General features: G+C 43.4%; 1 protein-coding gene across 1 annotated transcript in view; it reads left to right on the forward strand.

Moving 5' to 3' along the window:
- Positions 1 to 13,241: 13,241 nt before the first annotated feature.
- Positions 13,242 to 26,323, forward strand: part of LOC147733280 (spexin prohormone 1-like) — a 123,187-nt gene continuing 110,105 nt past the window's right edge. Inside the window, exons 1-2 of the mRNA XM_086958948.1 lie at positions 13,242 to 13,295; positions 13,374 to 13,431. Of these exons, the coding sequence (XP_086815074.1) occupies positions 13,257 to 13,295; positions 13,374 to 13,431 (97 nt within the window). The 5' untranslated portion in view covers positions 13,242 to 13,256. The remainder of the gene's footprint in view (positions 13,296 to 13,373; positions 13,432 to 26,323) is intronic.

Genomic DNA, 26,323 nt, shown 5'->3' on the forward strand with positions numbered 1-26,323 from the left:
CGCTAAAAAATATACCAAGCAGGGGTCTATCCCCAGATCTAGCAAAATGGTCCACAGCCTCGATCTGTTCACCAGATCGAAAGCCGTGGATAAATCCATAAAGCCCAGATAGATGGATCCTTTAGAAGCTATGGTAAACTTACTTATTAATAAATACAGATTTAGGCACTGATCCATTGTGCTTCTTCCTGTTCTGAAACCATATTGAAGGTCCAACAGGATCCCTTTTTCTGTCACCCAGTCTGAGACCTTATTCAGGATTACTTTGCCTAAAATTTTAACAGCAGAATCTATTGGAGAAATTGGTCTGTAACACCTCGGGTCACCTCTCTGCCATTTTTTAAAAACAGGAATAATAATCAATTGGAACCATGATTCTGGGAACCCCTGATCGGCACTAGCGTTAAAAACATTAGTTAAAATGTTGGTCCAGAGTTCAACGTTACCCTCATAAAGATCTGCAGGGACACCATCGGGTCCAGGTGCCTTATTACTAGCAGAATTTTTTATTGCCCTCTTAACATCCTTTTCATTAAAAACGAAAGCAGGTACAGGGGGGTTACTAGCAGGGGCCTTAAAGGGTTCGAACACCTCATTACTTGCATAATACCTTCGAAGTGAGTCAGCCACTCATCCTCTGGGATAGTAATATCAAGTAGACCATTTCCCTCCCCCATAAGCAATGGGCTTTTAACAATAGCATCCCATGCCTCCATTTTAATTTCATTTTTTCGCGTCGGTATGGTTAATTTATATTCGTTTCTAAAACTAGCTCTAAGGGCCTTATCACGAGGCACAATTCTCAGCGATTTTATCAAATTTTGATGGGACCTGGAGCATTTGGAATCAAACCATCTTTTTGCCTGTATTACTTTGGGCCTTGAGGTAATTATTAGGTCAGTAGCGACCTGTCTACAGATAGCTTCAAAGGCTAAGATGGTTTCCCCTCCCGGGGTAAGACAGTCTGCACATTTCCTGATGTCCTCTTTGACTTTCAAACTTAAGCTATCCAGAAAATCAGCAGGAACTACTTTAGCCCATTTTAGTTTCCTCCCTTGATCTTTAGGGACCACGAAAATAGGGCCCTTCAGAGTAGGTTTAGTAACTTCGGGACAAGAACCCCTGTCCAGCTCTAGAATCACTGGGTTGTGATCACTAGGGGAACGTATGGTTTTATACTTATGTACGTTACCTAGAAATGCGGGGGATATAAATATATAGTCAATAATTGTTTCACTATCCCTTGCTTCAAATGTTCCAACCCTCTCACTCTTATAAAAAAAAACTGGCTCATAAAGGTCAGCATATAAAAGGAGTTCTTCAAGGGCCTCCCCTCTCGAAGTATGTTCAAAATGGGGTGGGTCAGAGTGAGGGGGCCCATCGAGTTCATCAATTCGACAATTAAAATTACACAAATTAATATTAAAATCACCCATAAGAATGATGTAAACAAAAGTGGTTTGCTGTGCTTTATATAATTCTAAAAACTGTGTCAAATAGCAAAGATGCTCATTCAAAAACTCACTTTCACCAGAGTTATAAAAATGTATTATCAGTGTTTTCGGATCATTCATGGTAGTGAGCTCAGCTATTAAACAGTTGGGAGAAGTCGAATCTAGCATTGTTACAGGGGCCTTAAGATTAACCGAAATGAGGAACATCAACCCTCCCTTGGCTCTACCCACTACTGTTGGTCGGGCGGGCTGGAAGTAGGATCTATATCCATCAATCCACAGCCCATTTCCCATATCCCAAGTCTCTTGTAGGGCTATGATATCATAGTCACAAACAAATCTTAGCCAATTTTGATCTTCCCTTTTATAACGTAGCCTTGCTATATTCCAACTCAATAGCCTCGTTGTAACCCCCACCTCAACAGGGATACCGGATTCATTTACGGGAGTACAAGGAATATTAGCAGTTTGATCTAGTCAGTCATTTTCATCTAACCGGGCGTAAACCAGTTTGAAAGAGCTATTGCCATATTAATACTATTCTCCTGGTTACCCTCTGAATTAGGCTGAGATGTAACGCTGGGGGTGCTCCAGCTAGTCGAATCAACCCTATTTGGAGCACTGTGAGGGGTCCAGACTGTGCTCCCATGTGACTGTTCTAAGCAGCAACTCCTTGCTACTGTTAGGCTTCTGGAGGGTGGGGGGTAAAAGTATCCCAGTGATAGAGCCCTGATATTTCCTTCCTCCTCCTTTAGCTCTGAGGCATCCCACAACATGCGGGCAGCTACATGGGGTTTATTGAAATTAACAACCACGCAATCCCCATTTACTCCCTTCTGGGTACCTCCTATCCAACCCACCCGCTTGGCCATTATAATATTAGGAGAGATTTCGGAGTCACCTGAGCAGTTGAGGTCACACCAGTTTCTAGTTACTGATAACAGCGCTTCTGTTGATTCCACCTCTCCCATCGCCAGTGGTGGGACTCTAACAAGAATTGCCACCAGCGGGGCTGCCTCAGGGGGGAGATTTATGTGGCGTTGAGTGACTGTATTGCTGCTAAACTGTGGAGCCACAATGTTACCATTGGGCCTGGGTGGAGCTGGAATACTATGTGGTTTGAGCTTCCTAATTAAAATCCTCTCAGAATCCCCATCACATATAGTAGTTATACTAGAACCAGGCACAGGGATCCCAGCAGTTAGTGGGCTCAAGATCATAGACCTTTCCCCATCCCTCCTAATTGGCCCAGCTCCTGTTTGCGGAACACCTCGGGGGGATACATGTATTTGGGCAGAGCTGGGTGCGTAATTTGGCATAGATAAAATAGTATTAATACAGTCACATTTCTCAAGCAGAGTAGCAACACACATATTCAGCGTATCAACAATGTCCTTTGCAACGCTGGATAGGGCCTTCTCTAGCCGACTAGTAAAGATATCCTCCACCATGTCCCACACAGTGGACTGGATATGATTAGTAATATCAGGACCATGGTCCAAAGAGGCGCATTTAGTTGTTCTGTCCTGCTTATTCAGCCTCTTTATAGCTCTCTTTGACTCCTTGCTCTGTTTGTTTAGTTGCCCCTTAATAACTGAATCCTTACTAGGCAGTTCACATAAAGTATTGTTTGGAGATACCGTAACCTTCTCTTCAGGTGCAGCACAATGCACAGGGTGGGTTATTAACGAGTATAATAGGCTCCAGGGGGACTGGGTTTTTCATAGCCAGGGGTGAGGAACCAACTAATTGTACGTCATTTGCATCCAGCCCAAGTTCCCTCTCTACCATAGCAATTTCTGTTGTCAAGACGCCCACTGCAGAAGTTAGGTAGGATATTATTGATGCAGACTTTCTAGGGACTTTAGCTTTCACTCCCCCATGATCTTGTGAAGAGTGGAGTTTTCGCTTACCCTTTCTGAAGTTTCAGCTTGAAGAGGGAGGGCCCTGCCCGGCCTCCTCTGGCCCCGGACGGCCACAGATGGCCCGCCCTTTGCCCGGACTTAGCCCAGCACACGTCCACGCACACGTCTCGCGGGACGTAAATGACGTGATGATTATATAGTACCTCGGGTGGAAAGGGAGGGCTGTGCTGGTAGCTGTCTGCCCCCAATGGCTCCTGGGGCTTGTAGGCTGAGTCTCTGCCCCCACGCGACCTGGTCACTCTGACCTGCGTCACTCTTTTTTCCCTGAAGTCTATTCCAACAGTTGTGATGAATTTTGGGTTGAATTTGTTGTCTGTATATCTGTAAAGGAATGTGGTCTTTCCAACTCCAGAATATCCAAGGGGCAAGAGTTTGATCAGATATACATAATCCCCATCAGTCATAGTGCTACTCTTAGTACACCTCCATTTGAAGAGTATCAAATTGCAGGTCGATTCAACTACAGCACCTGAAACCCGTTCTTCATTAAACAAATGTTAGGCAGAGTTATTTCCGAGAAGGGCCGTAGCTGACAGTAGAAACCGTTTATTTCCAGAGAAGCTTCCCGCAGCTCGTGCTAGCCAGGCACAAACCCGCAGCTCTGCAGAGCTCACCGCCGCAGTGTCACTTGCATTGTCAGTGTGGCTCACAGACAGGCCACTTTGTTGGGTTTGGTATATGTGCATGGGTTGGTTGTGAGATTGTTGATGTGTGGGAAGGGACCCCTCTGGGAACATTGTAAACGAAGGCCTACTTGCAGTTTCTAGGTGTGCTCCAGTGTGCCTAGGGGATCAGGGACATGCTCCAGAGTCATTATGGGTGTGCCTGTGCTATGCTTAATTATGCATGTGTGCCATTGTGCCCAACTCCCCCCGTCACCCCAGTTCCTGGTCGTTACTCACCCTGTTGCTGTTGTGTCAGGTCATGTCGAGCAGTGTCTGTCCCCAACTCCTGCCAGCGTCTCCACACTGATGACAGTGGAGGCCATTTCGTCCATCTCATCCAGCTTCTCCTGTGGTGCTGGACTGCCACCTCCGGTCTGCATTGCTGCCTTCTGGTTGTTGCCGAGTTTCTGAGTAGTTTTGCACTTCACATCATTCCAGCGCCTCTTGACCTCTTCCATTGTCCTCCTCAACACTCTGATAGCATTCACCTTGTCCACAATGGACCACCATATTCCATTTTTTTTTGGCCAATGACACATTGGAGGTGGCAAACAGTTGTTGATGGCATTTTATCACCTCCGTTATCAGGATACTGTTTTCCTGCGGACTGAACCACGCCCTCCTTTTCCTCTTCTTCTTGTCCTTGCCCTTTCCTCACCCCGAGGTCCCGGCCTGGTCCTCCGGGGGGCTTGAGGGGTTCTGGTCGTCCACTGTTCCTGCTCCGGCTACCTACATTGTGCTTCGCAGTTGTTGGTTTTTTTTCTGCTTTTATAGTGATTTTTCCTGCCTGACGTGTGGGAATTGCAGGGCTGGCGCTGCTTATCGCTGATTTTTGTGCCGAAGTTAGGCCCATCGCGACTTTTTTCACGTTCGGGTTCAGATTTTTATCACTATCCCAGTAATGTTATCGCGGACAAGTGACTCGTTGTCTGGAGACTATTGCATGTTACCGCCGTGTTGAGAATACGACGTTAACACAGAGTTATTTTCCCGTGTAATGAGAACTTGCGTTAACCTATTTTGGCGATGATTATCGCACGTTCTTGAGAATATATCCCTCTATGCGTTCAGCAGGCTACCCTGCTGTCGCGTAGTTCCGTAAAAAGAAATTTGATTAAAATAAACAGGGAGAACCAAAAAAGCATAAAACTAATACAATACTGAAACCAGTTCAGTCTGACACCCACGTTGCAGGAGCCAAGCACCTCCTGAGTGCACTACAAGTGTAATATAAGGATACCAGACGTGCCAGAAATACTAGGTAAGATACCAGATTCTCGGGGGCGTGGCTTACGCGCCGGCAGCTGAGGACGTCTTCTCCGTGAGCTCCGCTTCAGACGAACCTGCGGATGCCGTGAGGACCCGTTTTACCGTCTTTTGGGAGGATTTCTGGATGTGTAACGGTGTCGGAAGGTGGGCAGCATAGGATGAAGCGCTTTTGCACCAAAAACGAGCGCTAGTTTATTGACAATTTATATCAGCAATTTTCTCTTCAATCTGTAACGCGAACGGCCGCCATTTTGTCTGCCGCTGAAGAGAATGCTAATTTGCGCATCAGCCGCATTCACCCTTCCGTTTTGGCATTAGCTTGGTTTGGAAACAGAGTATGATGCTGGGTCATTTACAGACTGTCGTGAGTTCTTTTCTAATTTATGCATTTTATGCATTTTATCTATTTTGCATCTAATGCGTAGCTTATTCTCTGTGGTGAAACGACCGCCATTTTGAATTCCTGAATGCCATGATTTTTACTGCTACATCAAGGCAATGTGGTGACTGCCTCACCGTCGTTTCAAGATTTTTGCTCTTCTAATATTCCACGGCCACCTGCCTCCTGCATTCTCTCACTACCCTGTTAATATCAGCGTGATTGTGTTTTGGCTTTTCTCTTTTTTTTTCATCTAGCCTTGCACTTTCTATTGGCACAAATTTCTACCACCATGTTCATATGCTCCTCTTTGTGGATGCTCCTTCTCTGGTGATGTGTGGCTTTTAGTGTATCTTCGCACTGATAAATAGTGCACTACTACGCAACTCCTTTACTCATTGGCTTCTACTTGCCACACTGTGTGCCCCTATCATCTTTGTGCATCCACACTCTAGTTCGTATTCAACAACTTTATTGGTCATATCTCCCTTTTGCTGTCCTGCACCATGGCAAATGTTTCTACTTCGCCGAAGCTGACGCAGACTGGAACAAAACCTAAAAGACCTAAGAATGACCCGCCATCCCCCATTAACTCTTCTACTAATCCAGTACTGGACTCCATCCTTGAAGAGGTGCGTGGTCTTCAGCCTTTTATGTCTGCAACCAATGCTAAACTTCAGCAGATTGAGGAGCGATGGGTGGTTATGGAAAATAAAGTTTTGAACCTAGAACAACGTGTAAGCGATGTCCAAGACCTCTCAACTCGGATTCCACTATTGGAACAAGAAATCCACAAACTCAAACTCCATACCGAGGATTTGGAAAATCGCAATAGATGCAACAACCTACGCGTTTATGGTGTTCCGGAAAATTTGGAGGGGTCTGACATGGTCTCTTTTATTCGAAAATTTCTCCAGGAACTTTTGGAACTCCCACCATCGACTCATCCTCTCAACATACAACGAGCCTCAACTCCAATGCCGCCAAACCTCGTGGAATCATCATGTTATTCTTGGAGTTCACAGAATTAATGGCTGTATTGAAGGCTGCCAGGGCCAAACGTCGTCTCCAGTGGTCTGGTCACAACATCTTCATTTCCCAAGACCTCTCTTCTGCTACAAATGCTCGACGTAAGGAATTCCTGAACCTTCGGCCTACGATGAGACAACTCAACATTCAGTATGGAATTCTCCATCCCTGCTTCTGCAAGATCACACACAATGGTCGTACCAGGTCCTATGATGATCCCCAGAAACTTCGCGACTATCTGCTAAGTGTCTCGCCTTCCACCATGGACACTGCTAGCTAATGCTTTTTTGTTTTTTCTTTGTTTTCTCGTTATACATCCACTACTCTAACCTATCTAACTTTTCTTAACTTATCTTCCTTCTTTATCTTCGTTTTAATATTTTCCTCACATCCTTGTGTTTTTTTTTCTTCTTCATAATGTCCGTATCCTGTGTGCTCGTGGGACATGTCCTCTCTCTGGTGTACCCTCGTCTCACATGTTTCGGTTACTACCTTCTTCTCAGATCAAGCCCTTGCGCCTTGATCTGTTTCCTTTTTCTCTTTCTCTATTTATGTATCTTTCCTCTCTCTCTCTTTTCTATCTTTTTCTTTGCTTTCTTCTTCTTAAGTGGCCTCTACTGTTTTCTCTATTTGTTCGATTATTCTTTCCTCATTTTTCGATTATTCTTCGTTTTCTTAAATTGAGCGTTCTACGATTCTACTGTTTAACTGTTACTTTTTGTCTTCCCCTCTGTAGTGATCTCCTCGCCTTGTGTCGCCTCCATTTGTCGCCCATCCTCCCCTCCTCCAAACATGTGTAATTTTGTCTCTTGGAATGTTCGAGGTCTTGGTCACCCTGTCAAGCGTCAGAAGGTATTGTCTCACTTAACCAAATTTCATTCACAGGTTGTTTTCCTTCAAGAAACGCATTGCTCTGATACTGAATCACTTAAACTAAAGAGACATTGGGTGGGTCAGGTTGTGTTTTCTCCTGCTGTTAACAAAAAAGGAGGGGTTGCTATATTATTTCATAAGGCTTTAAATGCGCAAATTATTTCCTCTCAGAATGATGATGAAGGTCGTTGGGCAATGGCAAAGGTTGTTATACACAACAAGACAATGGTTTTATTAAATATATATGGCCCTGTTCGTCCAGATCCCAAATTTTGAAAAGACATTAAATTGCTCATTGCATCTATAGATTGCCCTGATTTTATAGTAGCTGGTGATTTTAACCAATGGTTAGACCCTTTTTCAGATCGGTTGTCTTCGAGTAAATTTCAACCTGACAAATCTCATAAGAGTTTTCAATCTGCCATTGCCTCACGTCCCATATATGATTCGTGGAAAGTGTGTAATCCTGATTTATTGGAATATACTTTTTTTTCTAATGTCCATCATACACGTTCGAGGATTGATTATATTATGATTAGTAAGTCTCTTCTTCCCTCCATTCAAAAATCTGTTATTGGTTCTATTTTTATCTCTGACCATGCCCCTGTCTATACTACCCTTGATCTTACCCTTAGCCCCTCTAAATTTAGCCGTTGGAAGTTTAATTCTTTTCTTTTATCTGATGCCACTTTTATGAAAAAATGTACTGCGTTTTTTAATGAATATTTTTCCTTAAATAATCCCGCTGAGACCTCCATTCCTAACACCTGGGATGCTTTTAAAGCTTCTTTTCGAGCTTTTACGATTTCCTATGTTTCTGCTAAAAAGAAGCTTAATAAGCAAAAGTATGAAGATCAACTTAAACAGATTAAAACTCTCGAACACATCTATTTCACCTCCAAATCCCCATCTGCCCTTCAAGATTTGATTCTTGCCAAAACAACACTTAATAAAATTATCACTAATGAAGCCTGTCACACCCTCCTTAAAATAAAATCCAAATTTCATGGGGGTCAGAATAAAGCAGGGAAAATGTTGGCCAATTATTTGAAAATCAAGTCTGAGCGCAAAGCTGTCGGCCCAATTTTGAATGATTCATTAAACAAACTAGTTACCTCCGACGAAGACATTGCTGAAGTATTTCACAACTATTATCAAGCCCTATATACAGACGACACACACCCTTCTGATGCAAACGTAACAACATTTTTTGAAGGCCTTCCCTCTCCTCCATCCCTCCCTATTGACTTTTCGCATTTAGAACGTGAAATTACTCTCCAGGAAATCACCACGGCCATTCATTCCCTCAAGAAATCAAAAGCCCCTGGCCCTGATGGTCTGCCGGTTGAATTTTACTCCTCCTTCCATTCCTTTTTTGCTCCTAAACTCCTTCAGTTATTTAACTCTTTTATTTTGGAAGCTAAAGCCTCTGGGTCCTTTTTGGATGCCCTCATTGTAATTATTCCAAAACCTGATAAGGATCATTCCCAATGCAAAAACTACCGCCCCATATCCTTAATTAATTATGATTGTAAAATTTTTGCTAAAATCCTTGCCTCTCGCCTTGATTCCATTATCCCTCGCTTAATCAACACAGACCAGGTGGGTTTTGTTAAGGGCAGACTCGCTGCTGATAATGCTCGTCTTTTTTCCAATGTCCTTGCTCACAGTAAAAATGTTAAAACCCCGTTGGCAGCCCTCTCCCTAGACGCTGAAAAAGCTTTTGATCGTATTAATTGGCAATATATGTTCCGTACCCTTACTTGGTTTGGTTTTGGCCCAAATTTTATATCGTTAGTTAAACTCCTTTATTCATCCCCCCGTGCAAGTATTTTTGTTAACAACCAATTTTCCAGATTATTTTCTTTAACCAGAGGCACGAGACAAGGTTGTCCCCTTTCCCCTTTATTATTTATTTTATGTCTTGAACCCTTTCTACAGCGCATTCGTTCCAACCCCCATATCACAGGTATAAAATTTCCTTCTGTCGAAACTAAATTGTCAGCGTATGCTGATGATGTACTCATCTACATGTCCAACCCCGAAACATCCCTCCCACCATTTTTAAATGAAGTTCAGTTGTATTCCTCAATATCAGGATATAAGCTTAATCTATCCAAAATGGAAGTGCTTCCCCTTAATTCATTGTGTTTTCAATACATGTTTAATAATACTGATTTTGCATGGTGCCCATCTAAAATTAAGTACCTTGGTATATGGTTTTCTTCTTCTCTAAAAGATACCCTTAAAATAACCTTTCATTCGTTGACTAATAAAATTCAATCCCTTCTGCAGATTTGGTCCCCCCTATTTCTCTCTTGGTGAGGTAGATTAGACACCATCAAAATGATGATTACCCCTCATGTTTTGTATACAGTTTCTATGCTCCCTTTCAAAATTCCTAAATCCTATTTTTCTCGTATTAATTCTGTATGCACAAAATTTTTGTGGAACAATAGACATCCCCGCGTTGGGTTACATAAGTTGATTCGACCTAAAAATGAAGGTGGTGTGCGTTTCCCTGATTTTGGCTCATATCACTCTGCCTTCTTGATCAAACAATCCTTCTCCTTGGCCTACAACTTCCTTGATACTCCTGTCCCTAAATGGGTTCTTCTGGAACGCTCTTTTTTAAAAGATTTCTCCTTTCAACATGTTACTTTTATGTCGAATTGTACCTTTGTATCTAAATATCCCATTCTGAAGTATTCCCAATCTACATTGCAAAATGTTTTCTCCTCTACTCTTTCCCCTCTACAATGTTTTTTATCCTCTGTAGTTTGGTACAACAAATATCTTAGATATAAGGGTAAATCATTCTATTTTAAACACTGGAAAGAAAAGGATATAATGTTTGTTCATCAGTTTTTCCTTGATTCCACTCTTCTTTCTTTTCCAGCTTTACAAAACATGTTTCATTTACCTCCCTCATTTCTCGCTGAATATTCTATTATAACATCTGCTATTCAATCTTACTTATCCTCTTTATCTTCTTCCTCCGAATCTTTTTCTTCTTTCACTCCTGTCACTCCACTTTATCCTCTCTTTTCTACTCAACAACCTAAAGCTGCTCTTGTATATTCACTTTTACTGTCCAACTCTTCTGTTCGCTCTAAATCTAAAGTAGAGAATGCTTGGGAAACCGATCTTGCTGTCTCTTTTGACATTGCATTATGGGATCGTTTATGGTCCAGAATCTTCAAAGTCTCTGTTGCTGCACGCATTACCCAATCCTTGCTTTTTATTTACCATAGAGTTGTTATTACCCCGGTTACTATTCATAAATTTTCTCCACCCTCTTCTCCTTTATGTTGGTCTTGTTCCAAAGTTACAGGTACTCTACAACACCAACTATACCATTGTTCCCCTGTTTTATCTTTTTGGAATGATGTTTGGAATATATGTATGAAAATGTTATCTCTTTCTTCACAATTATCTTTTTTACGCATATTTTTAGGTTCTTTATCTGATGATATTGATATTGTTACACCCTCTTCTGCTAAGTTGTTAGACCTATTTATTGCACTTGCATTTAAAGTTATTTTATCGTGTTGGAAAGACAATTCAAAAATCTCGGTCCATACATGGTGGAATTATATTTGTGCTGAACACAGAATTTCTATAGCCTCTTCTACCTCTGTTCCCTTGAAAATCAAATCTGATTTATTATGGCTTCCCTTCACTTCCTATCTTTCATCTAACCCCTCTCCCTTAACGCGTGCTCCTTGTCCCCTATGATCCCTCTATTTACTTCCTTCTTCTCCTCTTTCTCCCCTCTACTCTTTCCTTTCCTTCTGCTTTCCTCTCTTTCTTTCTTTTTCCTTCCTTCCTCTCTCTATTTCTTTCTACCCCTCTTTTTCATATATAAATTCCTCTGGATTGATGTCATTTATTTGTATACTCATATGTTCTTTTTCTAATTTTTCATGACATGCTTCTTGTATCACTTTTCAATGCTTAATAAAAATTTCTTAAACAAAAAAGATACCAGATCCTCCTCCGGTCAAAATGTTTACACTTAAAGGCCTATGCAGTAGCCTCTACATCTCAGAATCACAATTGGTTGCTCCTGCATCCATATGTATAAGCACTCATTCATATGCAGGTACAGCCATCTTGTACAGGTTTGAAAGGCTGTTTCAAAATGTCTGTCGCTTGCAGTGCCTTTGTGGGATGCAGCACACTACAGGCATTCGCAAGGGTCCAGTAGAGGTGTCTGGGAAACTTCCATGCCCTTACAAAATAAAAAAGTAAAACAAACAAAACCTAATATTTGGAGTAAATAAAAAGGTGCATTGGCCCAACAGTTCCTAGCACTGATGATGATTCATTTTAAAGCTGGTGTCACAGTCCAAAGACCGTCACTCGCAGTGCGGGCTGTGAATGACTGATGTGGAGTAACTCAAAGTCCCATGCTTAATACTTCAATTAGTAGGAGCAAAATATTAATGACACTACAACAGACAAATTGATAAAAATGTCTCAGTTAAAGCCTGTGTACGAATCAATTTATCTGCATGTATTTTGTTAGGATTTTTCTTTTAAAGCTCTTAACTAACGCTGCCAAAATACTCCTTCCTTCTAACTCCTTTTGAGTTGGAGTCTCGTGGGCCATCCTTTTCAAAATGTACACTCCTAGCTCAAATAACACAGCCCACTGCGAAATCTGAATAAAGAAGAATAAACGCAAGAAGAAGTGATATCAACAGAAGACAAGAAAAATAAATATTTTAGTAGAAGACGCGAGGGATTCATGGAAGACATGCTTAGGCATTTTTTAAGATATGACAATTGAATGTGTCCTCTCCCATCGCATGCGAAAAAACACAAAAAAAGCCGATAACAAAGAGTCAGCTAGCAACCCAATTATTCTGCATCTACGTTTGATTTTATATTTTAGTCAAACTAATTGTAATTTGTACGTTTAAATTCGATCATGAGATTTTTTGCGTACAATTGAAAAAAGGCAGGTCAATAACTAATTTAAAAGTTAATTGGCTGAAAGGCATGTGTCTTCAAGCGGTTTCTAAAATGAGACACAATTGGACTTTCAGGAGAATAATGTAGGCAATTTGTTAAGCAACAATTAGGAAGTCAGTTCAGGATTCTTTGAATGATCCGAGCAAAAGCGGAAATCGCATTATCAGAGCCGTTAGGCCACGTTTAATGAAAGAACAGATCAATTTAAGGCCGGAAAGGACACACAATTGCACCGTGCCCTCAAGGACAGCAGAGTGCTAATGTAATCAGTCCTGCGGCCCTTTGCACGTAAAAGAGTACTTACGTCACCTTACTGTATATGCGCCACCTTATAAACGTCTGTCTTTCTTTCTTTCAATTCCGATATTTCGTGGCGTTAAATTAGGAGAAAACCTGCCTGGAAAACCTCAGACGGCGGAGATGGCAGCACACATAGGAAGGTGAGGCTGGACTTGAATAGTTTCTCCTTCTGAGGAGACGCGCCAGCACACAGCAGGGATTCGAAGACTCGTGATTTTCAGGGGAGAAGATTCATTCACCCCAACATGGTAGGTGGACCCCCACCCACATTTTGTCCTTTTTTCGACACCGAGGTGTACATTCTGCAGATACTGTTTTAAACGCGCTTGGATTTTTTCAGAATACCACCAAGTATGCGATCGTATGCACGTGCGCCATCCTCATGACCGTTCTGACAGTGGAGCCCTGGAGTACCCCGAAGGTACGTTTGGGAACTTTGAGTTGTGTGAAGAAAACTAAATCGTTCAGTGATATCATTTTAACTTTCTTTTTTAATTAGAATAAAGTTTTAACAAGAAACTGGGGCCCACAGTCAATGCTCTACCTTAAAGGAAAGTGTAAGTAACCTATATATATTTTTTTATAATTCACTATGTTCGTACTAAGATGCTTTGCTGTGATTCATGACATTGTGTTTTGGAACAATGTCAAACGATGGTTGTGCCCTGTAAAACCAGACAGTAAATCGTTCCATTAACATGCCTTAACATTTAACTGTAAAACAGCCTTTTCGTATGAAATTGAGACACACGTACTGAAAATGAGGTTTGTGCGTATTTTAGTCGATGGGTGTTAAAAGGTCAAAGTTTAAATTGAAAAAGTTACCGCAGGACTGAGGTAGTTCAATGCAGTGTTAATCGGAAGTCGTTCATAATTTGGTACATTTATGCATTTGGATGTTTTATACATAGATATTATGTGTCAGTTGCGTCGTGCGATAGGTTCAATAGTTATACCACGGAGCAACGTATTACTAATCCAGAAATAGTTCTTTGGAGAAGTAAATGTCCGCTATTTCTATATGCCATTTATTGTACATGATGTCATGGTGGTCATTTGGTTACACAGTTGTTTTCGTTCCACTTATGATAAACTGCGTATAAGAGATGGCACTATAGGATATGAATCTTTTCAATGTATTATTGCTCTTTGAGAACGAACCGCAAACCTTTTTGATGGTCAAGTGAACTTTCACTGATAACCGTGAGTGGCACATGCATAACATCGCTGCCCATTTTTAACTGTACATTTGTAAACGATTAACCTAAAGGCGTTAAAAAATGTATGTGGGTAGAAAGAAATAGGGGAGGAAAGATCTAAAAGTACACAACAATCACCTCGCGCGTGGCACGGAACAACCTATATACAACGAGGTAACCACAGAAAATAAATTTCTCTGAGTGCAACAACTAAAGTACATGACACACACATCATAACTTGAAAACAAAATTAACTGACTCGGGATTAAATGAAATCAATATAACGTTGCCTTTGCGTTCAAATGCTGCTGTCAGTATTTGAATATTTTAACAAATTGTTACTGTGAAAGTCTCGTGTCAAGAGTTCTACAGCAAAGGGTTCGGAGACAGCAAATTAAGTAACACTCTGCTTATTAAAGCACAGCCGAACGAGCGTCACTCCCTCCTGCCAGCCAAACACCAACTGTCTTGAATAGAAGCCCGCTCCTCCAACCAACCACCCTGACTAGAACCCGACGACTGTAAAGTTCTAGGTACATACTCCCTATAGTGTCTAGAAGAGGCACACATAGAGTACTTCACAACACAACCCCTCCCTTTGTATTGCAAACAATAAAACAAATAATAATTATAAAGAAACCAATAATCAACATAAAGAAAACACATAAAAATCAACTGACCAATGATGAAGACTATATCAGCATTAGAGACATTCCATACAAAACGGTGATCTAAGAGGAAAATAAAGTAGTAGTTAACAACAAAACCAGCAAATCTTGTACAGGAAGAGACTTCACCTACCCCGAACATAATCTTCCAAGCAAAGAGGCTGTCTACGACATCTCTGAATGCATGCCTCTACTTTTTTATATTCCCTCTCTGCATCCATTATTTTCCTCATCACCACTGCAAATTTCACCTCTCACCAACTCACCACAGGAGTTTCCTGAAAGCTCTGCATTCTCCATACGTGTGAAACTTCTAATTCCCTTGTGGTTGTTACACTAGTCCTTATTCCCACCATTTATTTTATACAATGCAACCTTGCAATGGTTCCATTTGCCTCCATTTTGTGACTCCACATACTCCTCACACACCTTTTTTACCTTGAAAGGTCCACAAAACTTTGACAAACCTGTACTCACCTGTTTCACTTTCGCCAAATTTCCTACATTAATGACTCGCTTGGTTTCCACCCCAGAATTTAATTCCTTTACATTGCCATCATGATTTAACAATCACATAGGTCGCAATTTAGTGCTTGGTTTCCAACCTCTCATGCTTTCAAAAGGCGACTCCTTAGATGCTCCTTTCTCTGTAGTGTGCTGAGCCCAGATCAACTTGTTTACCATCTCTTCAACATTGCAATAGGATGTTCACTATGGGCTATTTCCCAAAGGAATGGAGGAAGGCTTTCATTCTTCCTCTTTTAAGAAAACCCCAACATAGAGAGCAATAACCCAAACAATTACAGGCCTATCTCACATCTACCCTTCCCTGTAATGATCTTGGAGAAGGCCAAAACTCTGAACTTTCTCTATTCATAAGCAACAATGCTCTCCTAGATGCCATCCAGTTTGGCTGCAGAAGCCAACACAGCACATAACTAGATCTTAATACTGCCTCCGAAAAAATCAGGCACACTCTAGATACTAGTGGCAATGCTGCTTTATTCTTATTAGACATCTCTGCAGCATTCGAGGCGGTTAGCCACAGACTGCTTATCGACCGTCTATTCACTATTGACATCAGGGCCAAGGCCATCAATCTCCTTAAATCTTTTCTCTCTGAGAAGGAGCAGTTCGTCAAGCTTAATGGTTTCAAGTTCTCTTCCGTCTCTTTACCTCGTGGCGTCCCACAGGGCTCCTCACGGACCCCGACCCTTTTTAACTTGTATGTAACCCCATTGACCAACTTGATAAAATCTTTTGGATTTGCAGAAGTGTCATGCGCTGGCACCCCATATTGTGGTATTGGTATCAGTAGCCAGTGACCTGAGTGACACTGCTTCTAGATTTTACGACTGCATGCTCCAAGTCTAAAACTGAGGTTCTGTTATTTGGCAGAAACACATCTTTTAGCTTTCCCAAATGGTGGCCACATGAGCTAGAGGAGCTCCCAACCTCTATTACCAAGGTCAAAATTCTTAGGGTTTATTTTGATAACAGGTTCTCCTTTAAAGGACATGAAAACTTCACCACCTCCTCCTGTTTTTTCATTCTGAAAACTCTCAGGAAAATATTTCCTTTCATCCCACTTGATCTGCAGGAATCGGTGATCTCAACACTCATTCTGTCTTAAATTGACTACGGTAGCGCACTATTCTCTAATATCTGAAAACATTTTTAAACAAACTGCAGATCTATGAGAACGCCCCTGCCCCGCTGCTTCTGGCCGTTCCCAAACATAAATCACTATCATATGTTCTCTCCCTGCTACACTGGCTTCCCATAAAAAAAGGATCGATTTTAAGGCCCTTTGCATTCCATTCAAAGCATTACACAACTAATGACCTGACTACCTCAAACACCGTTTTCAACGGTACATTTTAAATTGATACTTACGCTCTTCCAGTGGATCCAATCTTATGATACCCAAGATCAGAAGAGCCAACTGGGGAGGTAGAGGCTTTATATCCTGCACAGCCAGACTGTGGAATTCCTGCCATTGGATCTGCTTTCTTTCCGAAAAGCCCTAAAAACTTGGCTTATCACCCAGTAGTCTTTCTTCAGGACTATACCCCCTTCTTCTCTGTTATTTAGGTTCTTATTTTTCCTTCCAAGCAACAGTGCCTAAACTCCCTAGGGTATTAGTGCACTTTACAAATTAAAATTTAATTTCGCCCACCTTACATAGTCATCAAAATCACACCTTTGACCAAATTATTGGCCTCTCCACTAAACCATTTGCTTGGGGATTATATAACATTGTGCGGTGATGCTTAATCCCACGTTGTTCCAAGAATGATTTAATCTCAAGTGAAGTGAGTTGGGTACCATTGTCTGTTGTGATTGTCTGAGGAAAACCCTCCTCCAAGAACACCCTCTCTAAAGCAGCAATAGTACTCTTAGTAGTTACATCCCTCATGAATTTGACCACTAGCCGTTTGGAGTGTACATCGACCAACACTAATGCATTTCTATGTTCTCCTTCTACACAAGACATTAACCCAATACAATCCATACACACTGTAGCCCAAAGTGTCTCACAGCAGGAGAGACAGTGCTCTCCCTATGTCCACCCTCAACTATCATCCGTTTCACAGCCTCCAAAACCCAATAAGTTACCATACAGTGGCTCTATTCCTCTAGAGGTAAAAGTACTGCAATGACTCTCCTCCACCTTCTCCAACTATGCCACTGTTCCTTCTTGTTCTTTGGCGAATACAGCTTTTTATCAATCTCAGCCCTGTTCAATGACAGATGTGAAAGACAGTCAGCCTGAGCATTATGCCACCCAGGAATGTATTCAGTCTTGTATCTATATTCTTGTAAACTGGATGCCAACCTGCCCAATCTTGCTGATCGCTTTACAGCACCTAATGGCGACATTAAGTCGATCAAAGTTTGGGATTAGTATGAAGACAACAAATTAAACCCCCAGAGATAGTCCCAAAGTATTCAACACTCAAGGCCACAGTCTGTGCCTCCCCATCTATGGCTGAATAGATGCATTCACTGCTAGTGAAGGAGTGCAATGCAAATGCCACAGTCTTCTTTGCTCTGCCATGCATTTGGGAAAGGACAGCTCCCACACTACAAGCACTCACATCTTCAGTTAAAACAGGAATGAACTGGATATCAAAAGGTACTAAGATACCTGCTTCAAACACTTCTTATTTAATTCCATTGAATGCCTCCTATTATTTGCCCTAAACAAACACACACCCTTTCCTCAATGGATATCTTATTTTTTCAGTTTGTCAGCAAATCTTTCTATAAACTTAGAGAAGTAGTCAATGAGATCCATGAAAGACCACAATAGGTCCTTGTCCTGGGGTATGGCAGATGATTCAATGGCTCTCAGTAAATTCTGCTTTGGCCTAACGCCCTCACCAGAAATAGTGTGACCCAAGCATTCAACCTCTTTTACTAGAAATCTACCCTTCCCTTTCCTTAAGGTGAGCACGGCATCACGTAACCTGTTCAGCACAAATTTCAAATCACAGTTGTGATCTTGTGCAGTCTCACCGAATATTAGTATGTCATCCTGAAAGTAGATGACATTTTTGAGCCCTTTGATCACCTTAGTAATCATTGGTTGGAATACACTTGCTGCTGACAATATTTCGAAGGGCATTCTGGTGAACTGAAAAGTCACTTTCATCATGATAAATGCTGTTAAACTTTCCATTCTTTATGTACACAGATCTGGTGGTATGCACTCATTAAATCTAATTTAGAGAAGAGCCTGCCACCCTTGAGCAACAAAATCATCTCATTGATGTTAGGTAGGGGAAAAGTATCTGTGACGATCAGTAGTGGCTGATGGTGGAAGTGCTGCCGGGCAGTGACGAGGGGCGGGGGAGGGGCTGGTTGGGGGTAGTAAACTACAGAATACGTCCAAATAGAGGTAAGTAAACATATAAATAAAAAGAATTTAGTTGCCCCCTACCCTGCCCTACCCCGCCCCACATCACCACCCGCAGTATTTCCACCACCGGCCGCTACTGGTGACGATTTTCTGGTTGAGACTCCTTGAATCTATGCAGAATCTCAAGCTGCCAACAGTTTATTTCCTTATTACAAGTGTAGAAATACAGATTGAAGCCTCAGCAGGCTCAATAATACCCACCCTCATCATTTCTTCAGCATTTTCTTTACTTCACTCTTAACCATCAGACACACCTGTCTCAATCTGTGATCACTGGAAGAGCTGCATCCTTTACAATGCTTTTTGTGGACATAACCCTTAAGATAGCATAATATTTCCCTAAATACTTCATGCACTTTCCCAATACTTTATAAATATCAATATCATCTACAACCATGACCTGACAGGGAGCAAGAGGATTGATTATGATATGTAGATCATATTGGTGCACCCATCCCGGGATTGGTGGCGCAACAGACATTTTGCCTTCAATCTCTCTCAATTTTTATTTTATTGATGCCTGGAAATGGCCTAATATGTACATTTTTTCGCCCTGATATCCTCTGGGATCAATGTCTTTGGCTGTCAATTTAGTAAGTGGCTGTTCTTTTTTAAACATGCTTTACGGAATGTTAGTATACAAGGATCCTTAATCAAACGTCAACTCCATTACCCTGCCATTGACCCCAAATTTCACCTTAGGTCTTATTTTCCATCCTTCGACATTTCCTTCCTGATATTTTCTTAGCACCTGGTCTTCTAGTATGTCTTCTCTCAATTCTTCCATGAGCACTACTCAGGACTTGCCACTCTCCTTGCACTTGCAGGCAAAATGACCCTTACGTACATACTTCCTGCATTCATTACTGATCGTGCACACTCGGGAATGAAAATTACTGCCACATCTGTGACAACCTCTCAAGTTATTTGAATTGTTGCTGACTCCTTTCTGGCATTTATTGCTATATCCCTAATTTCCCCATAACGCCTGTAGCAAATCTTGCGTTCCTCCAATGCTTGCCAAATTGTGGTACACCCTGCCAACCTCTTTCATATCGGCTGCAATGGAACTTCAAATCCCTAAGTTAATTAAAAACGGGCTGTTTCAGAACAATCCCCTCTAATCTGTTGGGATAGACACCTTCACACTGGCAGCACTGGATTGCCTACGGCTAGATGTGCGCTATACAAGTACTATATAGTTGTAGTTCAAATTCTTTATTCGGCATTTTACATTTAACACCATAAAAGTACATTATAAAAAAGAGAACATATACAGTTTAAAAAAGCAATTAGAGAGATACAGTAGCTGTTAATTACACAATTCATATGTGAGACTAATATTCCCCCCCTCCACCTTTCAATCGAAATTGTGGTAATATTTTGCTCAGCAAATTCCTCTAGTATCTCTCAGTTTAACTGATGATCTTAAAAAATTTGTGACAGAGAGTAAGGTCAGGGGATCTTGGGCATTTGTAAATATAAAAGAGCTTCTTTCGCATGTCTAAATTTGCCCTTCTTCAACAAGCTTATTAAAAAGCGACGCCTGGGCATTAAATAAAATGGGCATAATAATACAAAATGAAGGGTGTCCTGCGGAGAGCGGTAATCGCAGCCGCAGGGACCCTTTGACTCAACTGAATTTGTAAAAAATGCCGGCTCGGCTAAATAGTGGTGTAAAAGGTTGAGCCTAAAACGTGTTCATAAAAATCTGTCCTGGGCATTGTGTATAAGGGCGAGATAAGGCTCCATTCCTCCACAGGACCTCACTAGAGCATGTGCCTTAACTGATTGTTTATTTCTGTCCTTAACTTCTCGTGCTATGGCTTTATGTTTGAAAAACATCTCCTTTACTCTGACCTGATCCCGTTTTGTTATACAGGATGGCATCAGAAAAAGATCCTCACAGCCGATGCCTTCCAAACCACCCTTAACGTACTTGAGCCATGGGGTGTTCATTCCCCGATCCCTCCCCAGACAGTCCGTTATTATCTGTTTTGTCAGACTGGCTTCTGGGTTGACTCAAATCTTTAGCCATGCAAGCAGAGGCCTGCTCCCCACCCTATCCTCTAAAAACACACAGCCCAGTTCTTCGTGTGTAATGTGGGAGGATACACACTGTGGGACGTTGAGGAGCCTTCTCAGATATTTGTTTTCCTCTATCTGCAGTTTAGCTATCTCGGCCATCCCCCACAATTCTGCCCCATATGCCACTTTTGAGTAATAGATAGATTTATATAAAATTATCATTGCTCAGGTGACAATCACCCCAATCTGCGACGGAAATTCATTATTCCCCCTGAGCTAGATATTAACTTGTTACATTGTTCCTCAATCAGTGGTTTAAAATGTAGGCCCCTGTCAAATAAAATTCCCGGGTATGAAAAGGATTGTACCTTTGCTAGGCTGGATGTGCCTATTTTATAATTAAAACATATTTTCGGGCATTTGGGCCCCACCTCCATAACATACGATTTAGTCAGGTTGGCAGATAAATCTAGGCTAGTCATAAAATCCACAAACCCGTCTATCAGACGCTGCAGTCCGAGTGGGGTGCGTGTCAACAAGACAGCATTGTCTGCATAGAGCAAGACGGGGATCGCTCTACTGCCTACTCTGGGTGAGTCCACTTTTACTCTACTTAGGGATTGTTCTAGGCCATTGATATACAGCAAGAACAAAAACGGGGCCAGGATACACCCCTGTCTGTCCCCACTAGTACACAAAAAAGACTCGGTGTTACTCCCCTCCAAATTGTACCTCACTTTGGCTGATGTATTTCGATGTAGGGCTCTCAGGATCTTAATGAGGTCAGTGTCCGCCCCTAGATTAGACAATATGGCCCACAACTTCTCCCTGTTCACACAATCAAAGGCTACTGCCAGATCCATAAAAGCTAAATAAACCTTTTAATTGTTGGCAACTGTATATTTTGCCACCAATAGATATAGGTTTAAGCATTGGTCGGTCTTGATCTGTTGGCCCTAAATCCATACTGCACATCAGTAAGGATATGATGTTCCTCTTCCCAACTCATCAGGCGATTCAAAACAACTCTGCCCAACACTTTAGCTGTCACGTCTATCAGGGAGATGGGGCGGTAACACTGGGTGCTATACCTGCTCCCCTTTTTGAAAATTGGCACTATTATGGCCGGCGACCATGAGCGGGGGAGCCCAGAGACAATGGCCGCATTTATCACTCTTGTTAGGACTGGGCCCCACAGGTCCACTTTACTTGAAAAGAGGTCTGGAGGGAAACCCATCCGGTCTTGGGGCCTTATTTCGAGTCAGGCCCCTAATGCCCCCAGTGATCTCCTTTAGAGTGAATTCTAGCACCACCTCCCCCCCCCACATCATACTCCGGAGTCTCGGTAGTCCCCCTGTTATATAGTCCTCTGAAGTGCTCCACCCACTGTTCAGGGAGCATGTTAGACGCTATCTGTGGACTATTTGCGTCTTGGAAGCAAGGATTGTTAACTATCATCCAAAAAGTGGGCAGATCTCTCCGTTCGGCCGCTCCTCTCAAATCCTCCCACATTTGGGTTTGGAGGGTGTTCTTCCGGCGCCTTACTGCCTGCTTATAAATGAATCTGCAGTGCATGACCCTTTGTTTATCCCTTGGCTTATATTTGAGAGCAGCTCTTAGATTCCTTTGGGCCAGAGAGGGCGTCAAACCACTTGGGCTCATTCTTTCTCATGCCCTTCCCTGTCGTGTGCATTAGGCCATCTATCAGCTGCCCTATCTCTTCGAATGCCTCCACTAACGAGGGGCCATTCACCGCTAAGTCTAGACACACTTCCGGGTAATGTTTCCTCTCTTCCAAGAGTGATTTATAGAAACTTTTTTTTTTTTTTTGGTGCAAAACATTTATTGAGCATTGTCAGGAGTACACAGCGTCTCGCCAACAACCCGGAGGCCGGCCGCTATCGATGTATAAAGTACCACAAGTAACAATGAGCAATACATGGGTGCGATTACAACCGCGTCAAACAAGAATAATCATGTGACAAATGCAGCGGCTTCACAGCAATCAATGAGTTTTGCATTTTTGAGGTTTTTTTTTTTTTAAGTATGAACAGTAACATGTGCCGTGTCTAGGTGAACCCAAGGAGAGAGGGAGGGGGGGGGGGGAGGGGGGGGCAGGGGTGAGCGAATACATCAAGCGCCCATGCGGGCATAGTAGAACGTGGAGGCCATGTGTCCGACAGAGCTATGTGGCCGCTAGCGAAGGAGAGGCCGGCTTAGGCACCGGGGGTAGTATGCAGTCGGACACATAGGTGAAGTCGTGGAGGTCGGAGCATAAGGCCCTGAGCTTGGGAGGTCAGGGATAATAGAGGGAGGGGGAGAATGGGGGGGGCAAAAAAAAAAAAGGGGGGGGGGACATCAGCAAGCCATCAAGCCAGACAGGTTGGACTAGAAGCTTCAGTTCGGACCTAAGGAGCGCCTCAGCCAGATCTCCACATTTCAATTACCAGTGCAGTCATCTTCAAGTGGGTCGGTTATCAAATAACAGTGTAACGGAGCCCAGATATCAGTAGGCCTAGAGGTAGGTGGTAACAGTTCGGAATAAGTATGTAATTGTTCCTGGCAGTACACCAAGTCACTCATCCACTCCTTAAACTTGGGTGCCCTTCCCCTCCCCCATCTACAGGCCACCCTGCGCTTAGCCATTAGCATGGCCAATGCCACATATTTGCGGTGAGCTGCCTGGAGAGGTGCAACGTATCCCAGAAGGGCCACCAATGGGGACGGCTCAACTGTCATGTGTATCATTTTCGACAATGCTTGAAACACCTGAATCCAGTAACGGCTCACTCCAGCACATTCCCATGCGAGGTGTAGGAAGTCAGCCCCAGGAGCCCCACACCTGTCACACGTATCTGTGGGTCTGAGCTGGAACCTGTGTAGGCGCGCCGGGGTGTGGTACAGTCTGTGCAGGAATTTATAATGAATTATCCTATACCTGCTATTGGAGGATATGCGCTCAGTCTGTTGTAGGCAAAATTCCCATTGGGTATCTGTGAGAGTCAAGGCTAGATCTAGTTCCCACTTGTGCCTAGCTGGCAGAGCAGTGTAGGTCATGTTGGCTCGGACAGATTTGTAGAGTGTGGACACTAGTTTGTTTGGGGCGTCACGAAGCAGCATGGCCTGTAGGGGGAGAAGCACTGGGGGCTCACAGGGGAAGTCAGGTGTAAGGGCTTGTAGTCCGTGCCGGAGTCTGATATAATAAAATAGGTCTAGAGGTGTCGGTTGTATGCCCTCATATAGTTGGTCCTTAGTACGGAAGGTGCCATCCCGATACAGGTCCCCCCATGTTTTGACATGTATTTTTTTCAATAATTTTTGGAAGCCAGCCTCTTGTAGGAGAGGAAGCTGCGGGTGATAGGTCAGTGGTAGCAGTGGAGCATCTAGGAAGTGTAAGTCGAGCTTTGATACAATGGAGTTCCATGCCGTTACTGTGCTAGACACCGTGGAAGGGGTCTTGTCTCTCCCTGCAACCTGGGAGTAAAGTGCACCTTCGATGGGGGTCGGGTGGGCTAACCAATGTTCGGCCGCCAATTGAGGCATGTACCTCTGCTGCCGTACCCAGAAGTACGCATAGTGGGCTTGAGCAGTCCGATAGTAAAGCTCAAAGTCAGGAATACCGAAGCCCCACTGCGAGAATGGTCGGATTAGGATTTCCCATTTGAGCCTGGGTGCCTTCCCGCCCCACACCAGTCGGAGCAATTCCGAGCGCAGCAATTGAAAGAAATGGGACCCGGGGTGATATGGAATATTCAAAAAAAGGTATAAAAACTGAGGGAGTATGACCATTTTGACTAATGAGGCCCGCCCAGCCATGGAAAGGGGAAGTGTAATCCATCGGGATATATTGTCCCTCATCTTGTCCATCACAGTGCCATAATTAGCACGCATGAGCTCCTCCCGGTTTTTTTCAACCCGTATGCCCAAGTACTTAAAATCTCCCGTACACCAGGCAAGCGGGAATTCCAGCGGAAAGTGGCCCGTCGAGGCAGTCAGGGGAAAGATACATGACTTATTCCAATTAATTTGAACTCCCGAAAGGGCACCAAACCGTACAAACTCCCGGAGTATGGGGTGCAGATTGTCGTTAGGGTGTCGAACATAAAGGATGATATCATCGGCATACATAGAGACCAGTATCTGCCTCTGAAAGCAACGTAGTGCCTTATCCATATGATGCTGTCGCAATTTAGCAGCCAGGGGTTCAGTGGCTATGGCGAAGAGGAGGGGGGACAGAGGACAACCCTGCCGCGTCCCTCTTGAGATTGGGAAGTCCGAAGACAATCTCCCATTAATGAGGACTCTGGCCACCGGTCGTGTATATAATAATCGAATCCAAGAAATAAAGATAAGCGGGAAACCCATGCGCTCCAATACTTTAAACACATAGTCCCATTCTAGCGAGTCGAACGCCTTAGTGGCGTCTAAAAAAACGGCCGCCATTGGGAGGTCTTCATGGACTGAGTCATAGACAGAGAAGAAGGTACGGAGATTGTGCGAAGTCGCCCTCCCCGGGACAAATCCGGCCTGGTCCGGTAGTATCAGATCCGGCAGAAGGAGGCTGATGCGTGCTGCAATCAGTTTCGCTAGTATTTTCACGTCGCAGTTTAATAAGGACAGTGGTCTGTAGGAGTCACAGCTGGAGGCGGGCTTGCCCGGCTTGAGCAGTGATGTAATAAGGGCAGTTCTCATTGAGGCTGGGAGGTGGCCTACCTCTAGCGCGTCCTCATAAACCTCCCGCAATACCGGTGCCATAAAGTCAATAAACGTTTTGTAGAATTCTATAGGGATGCCATCCAACCCAGTGGCCTTACCGGACTTCATGCTCATCATAGCCTCCCTGACCTCATCCAATTCAAAAGGAGCGCTTAAGAAGGCCCTTTGTCCATCGCTCAACCAACCCAAAGAGACATCCGCTAGATAATCGTCTAGGGTGAGGCTGCCAGCTCTGCCGGAGGAGTATAGCGTACCATAGTGCCGCACAAACTCATTAAGGATTTGGGTGGTGTCCCTAAGTACCAACCCCTCAGCAGTCTCGAGTTCAAGTATGACCGTCGGCGAGCGCATTAGTTTAACCGTCGCCGCCAGGGCCTTCCCAGGTCTTTCACCTTCTCCATATCTCCTGGCCACCCAATATTTGTTCCGAAACTTTACCTCGCGGGCAGCCTCCTCAGAGAACTCCGACAGCTTCCCACGAATGGAAGCAAGTGTTTCATTGTCTGGGTTTGTCCTAAGGCGGGTCTCAGCCTCCAACAGGTCAGCCTCCAGCTTGCGCAGTCTCGTCAGTATGTTCTTGAGTACACCTGAGCCTTTTGAAATACATAAGCCCCGTAGTGTGGCCTTAAAGGCGTCCCATATGGTCTCGACGTCTTGGACAGAATCCTTATTACGTTTAAAGAACTCTAGGCATTCATCCCGGAGTTCCTCTTGGAACACCGAGTCTAATAGCATCGAGGGTTGCATGCGCCACGCCGTTACCGGGGGGCCAAGCTCCGAGCCGGTCAACGTAACAAGGACGGGGGAGTGGTCGAAGTATGTCCGGGGAAGGTGCGACGCGTGGATCAGCGCTGTATATAACTGGGAGGTAAGGAGAAAATAGTCGAGCCGTGCCCACGATTGCGCCTGCGCT

The sequence above is a fragment of the Lissotriton vulgaris genome, chromosome 2_1 (assembly GCF_964263255.1).
Source record: "Lissotriton vulgaris chromosome 2_1, aLisVul1.2, whole genome shotgun sequence".
Taxonomy (NCBI): domain Eukaryota; kingdom Metazoa; phylum Chordata; class Amphibia; order Caudata; family Salamandridae; genus Lissotriton; species Lissotriton vulgaris.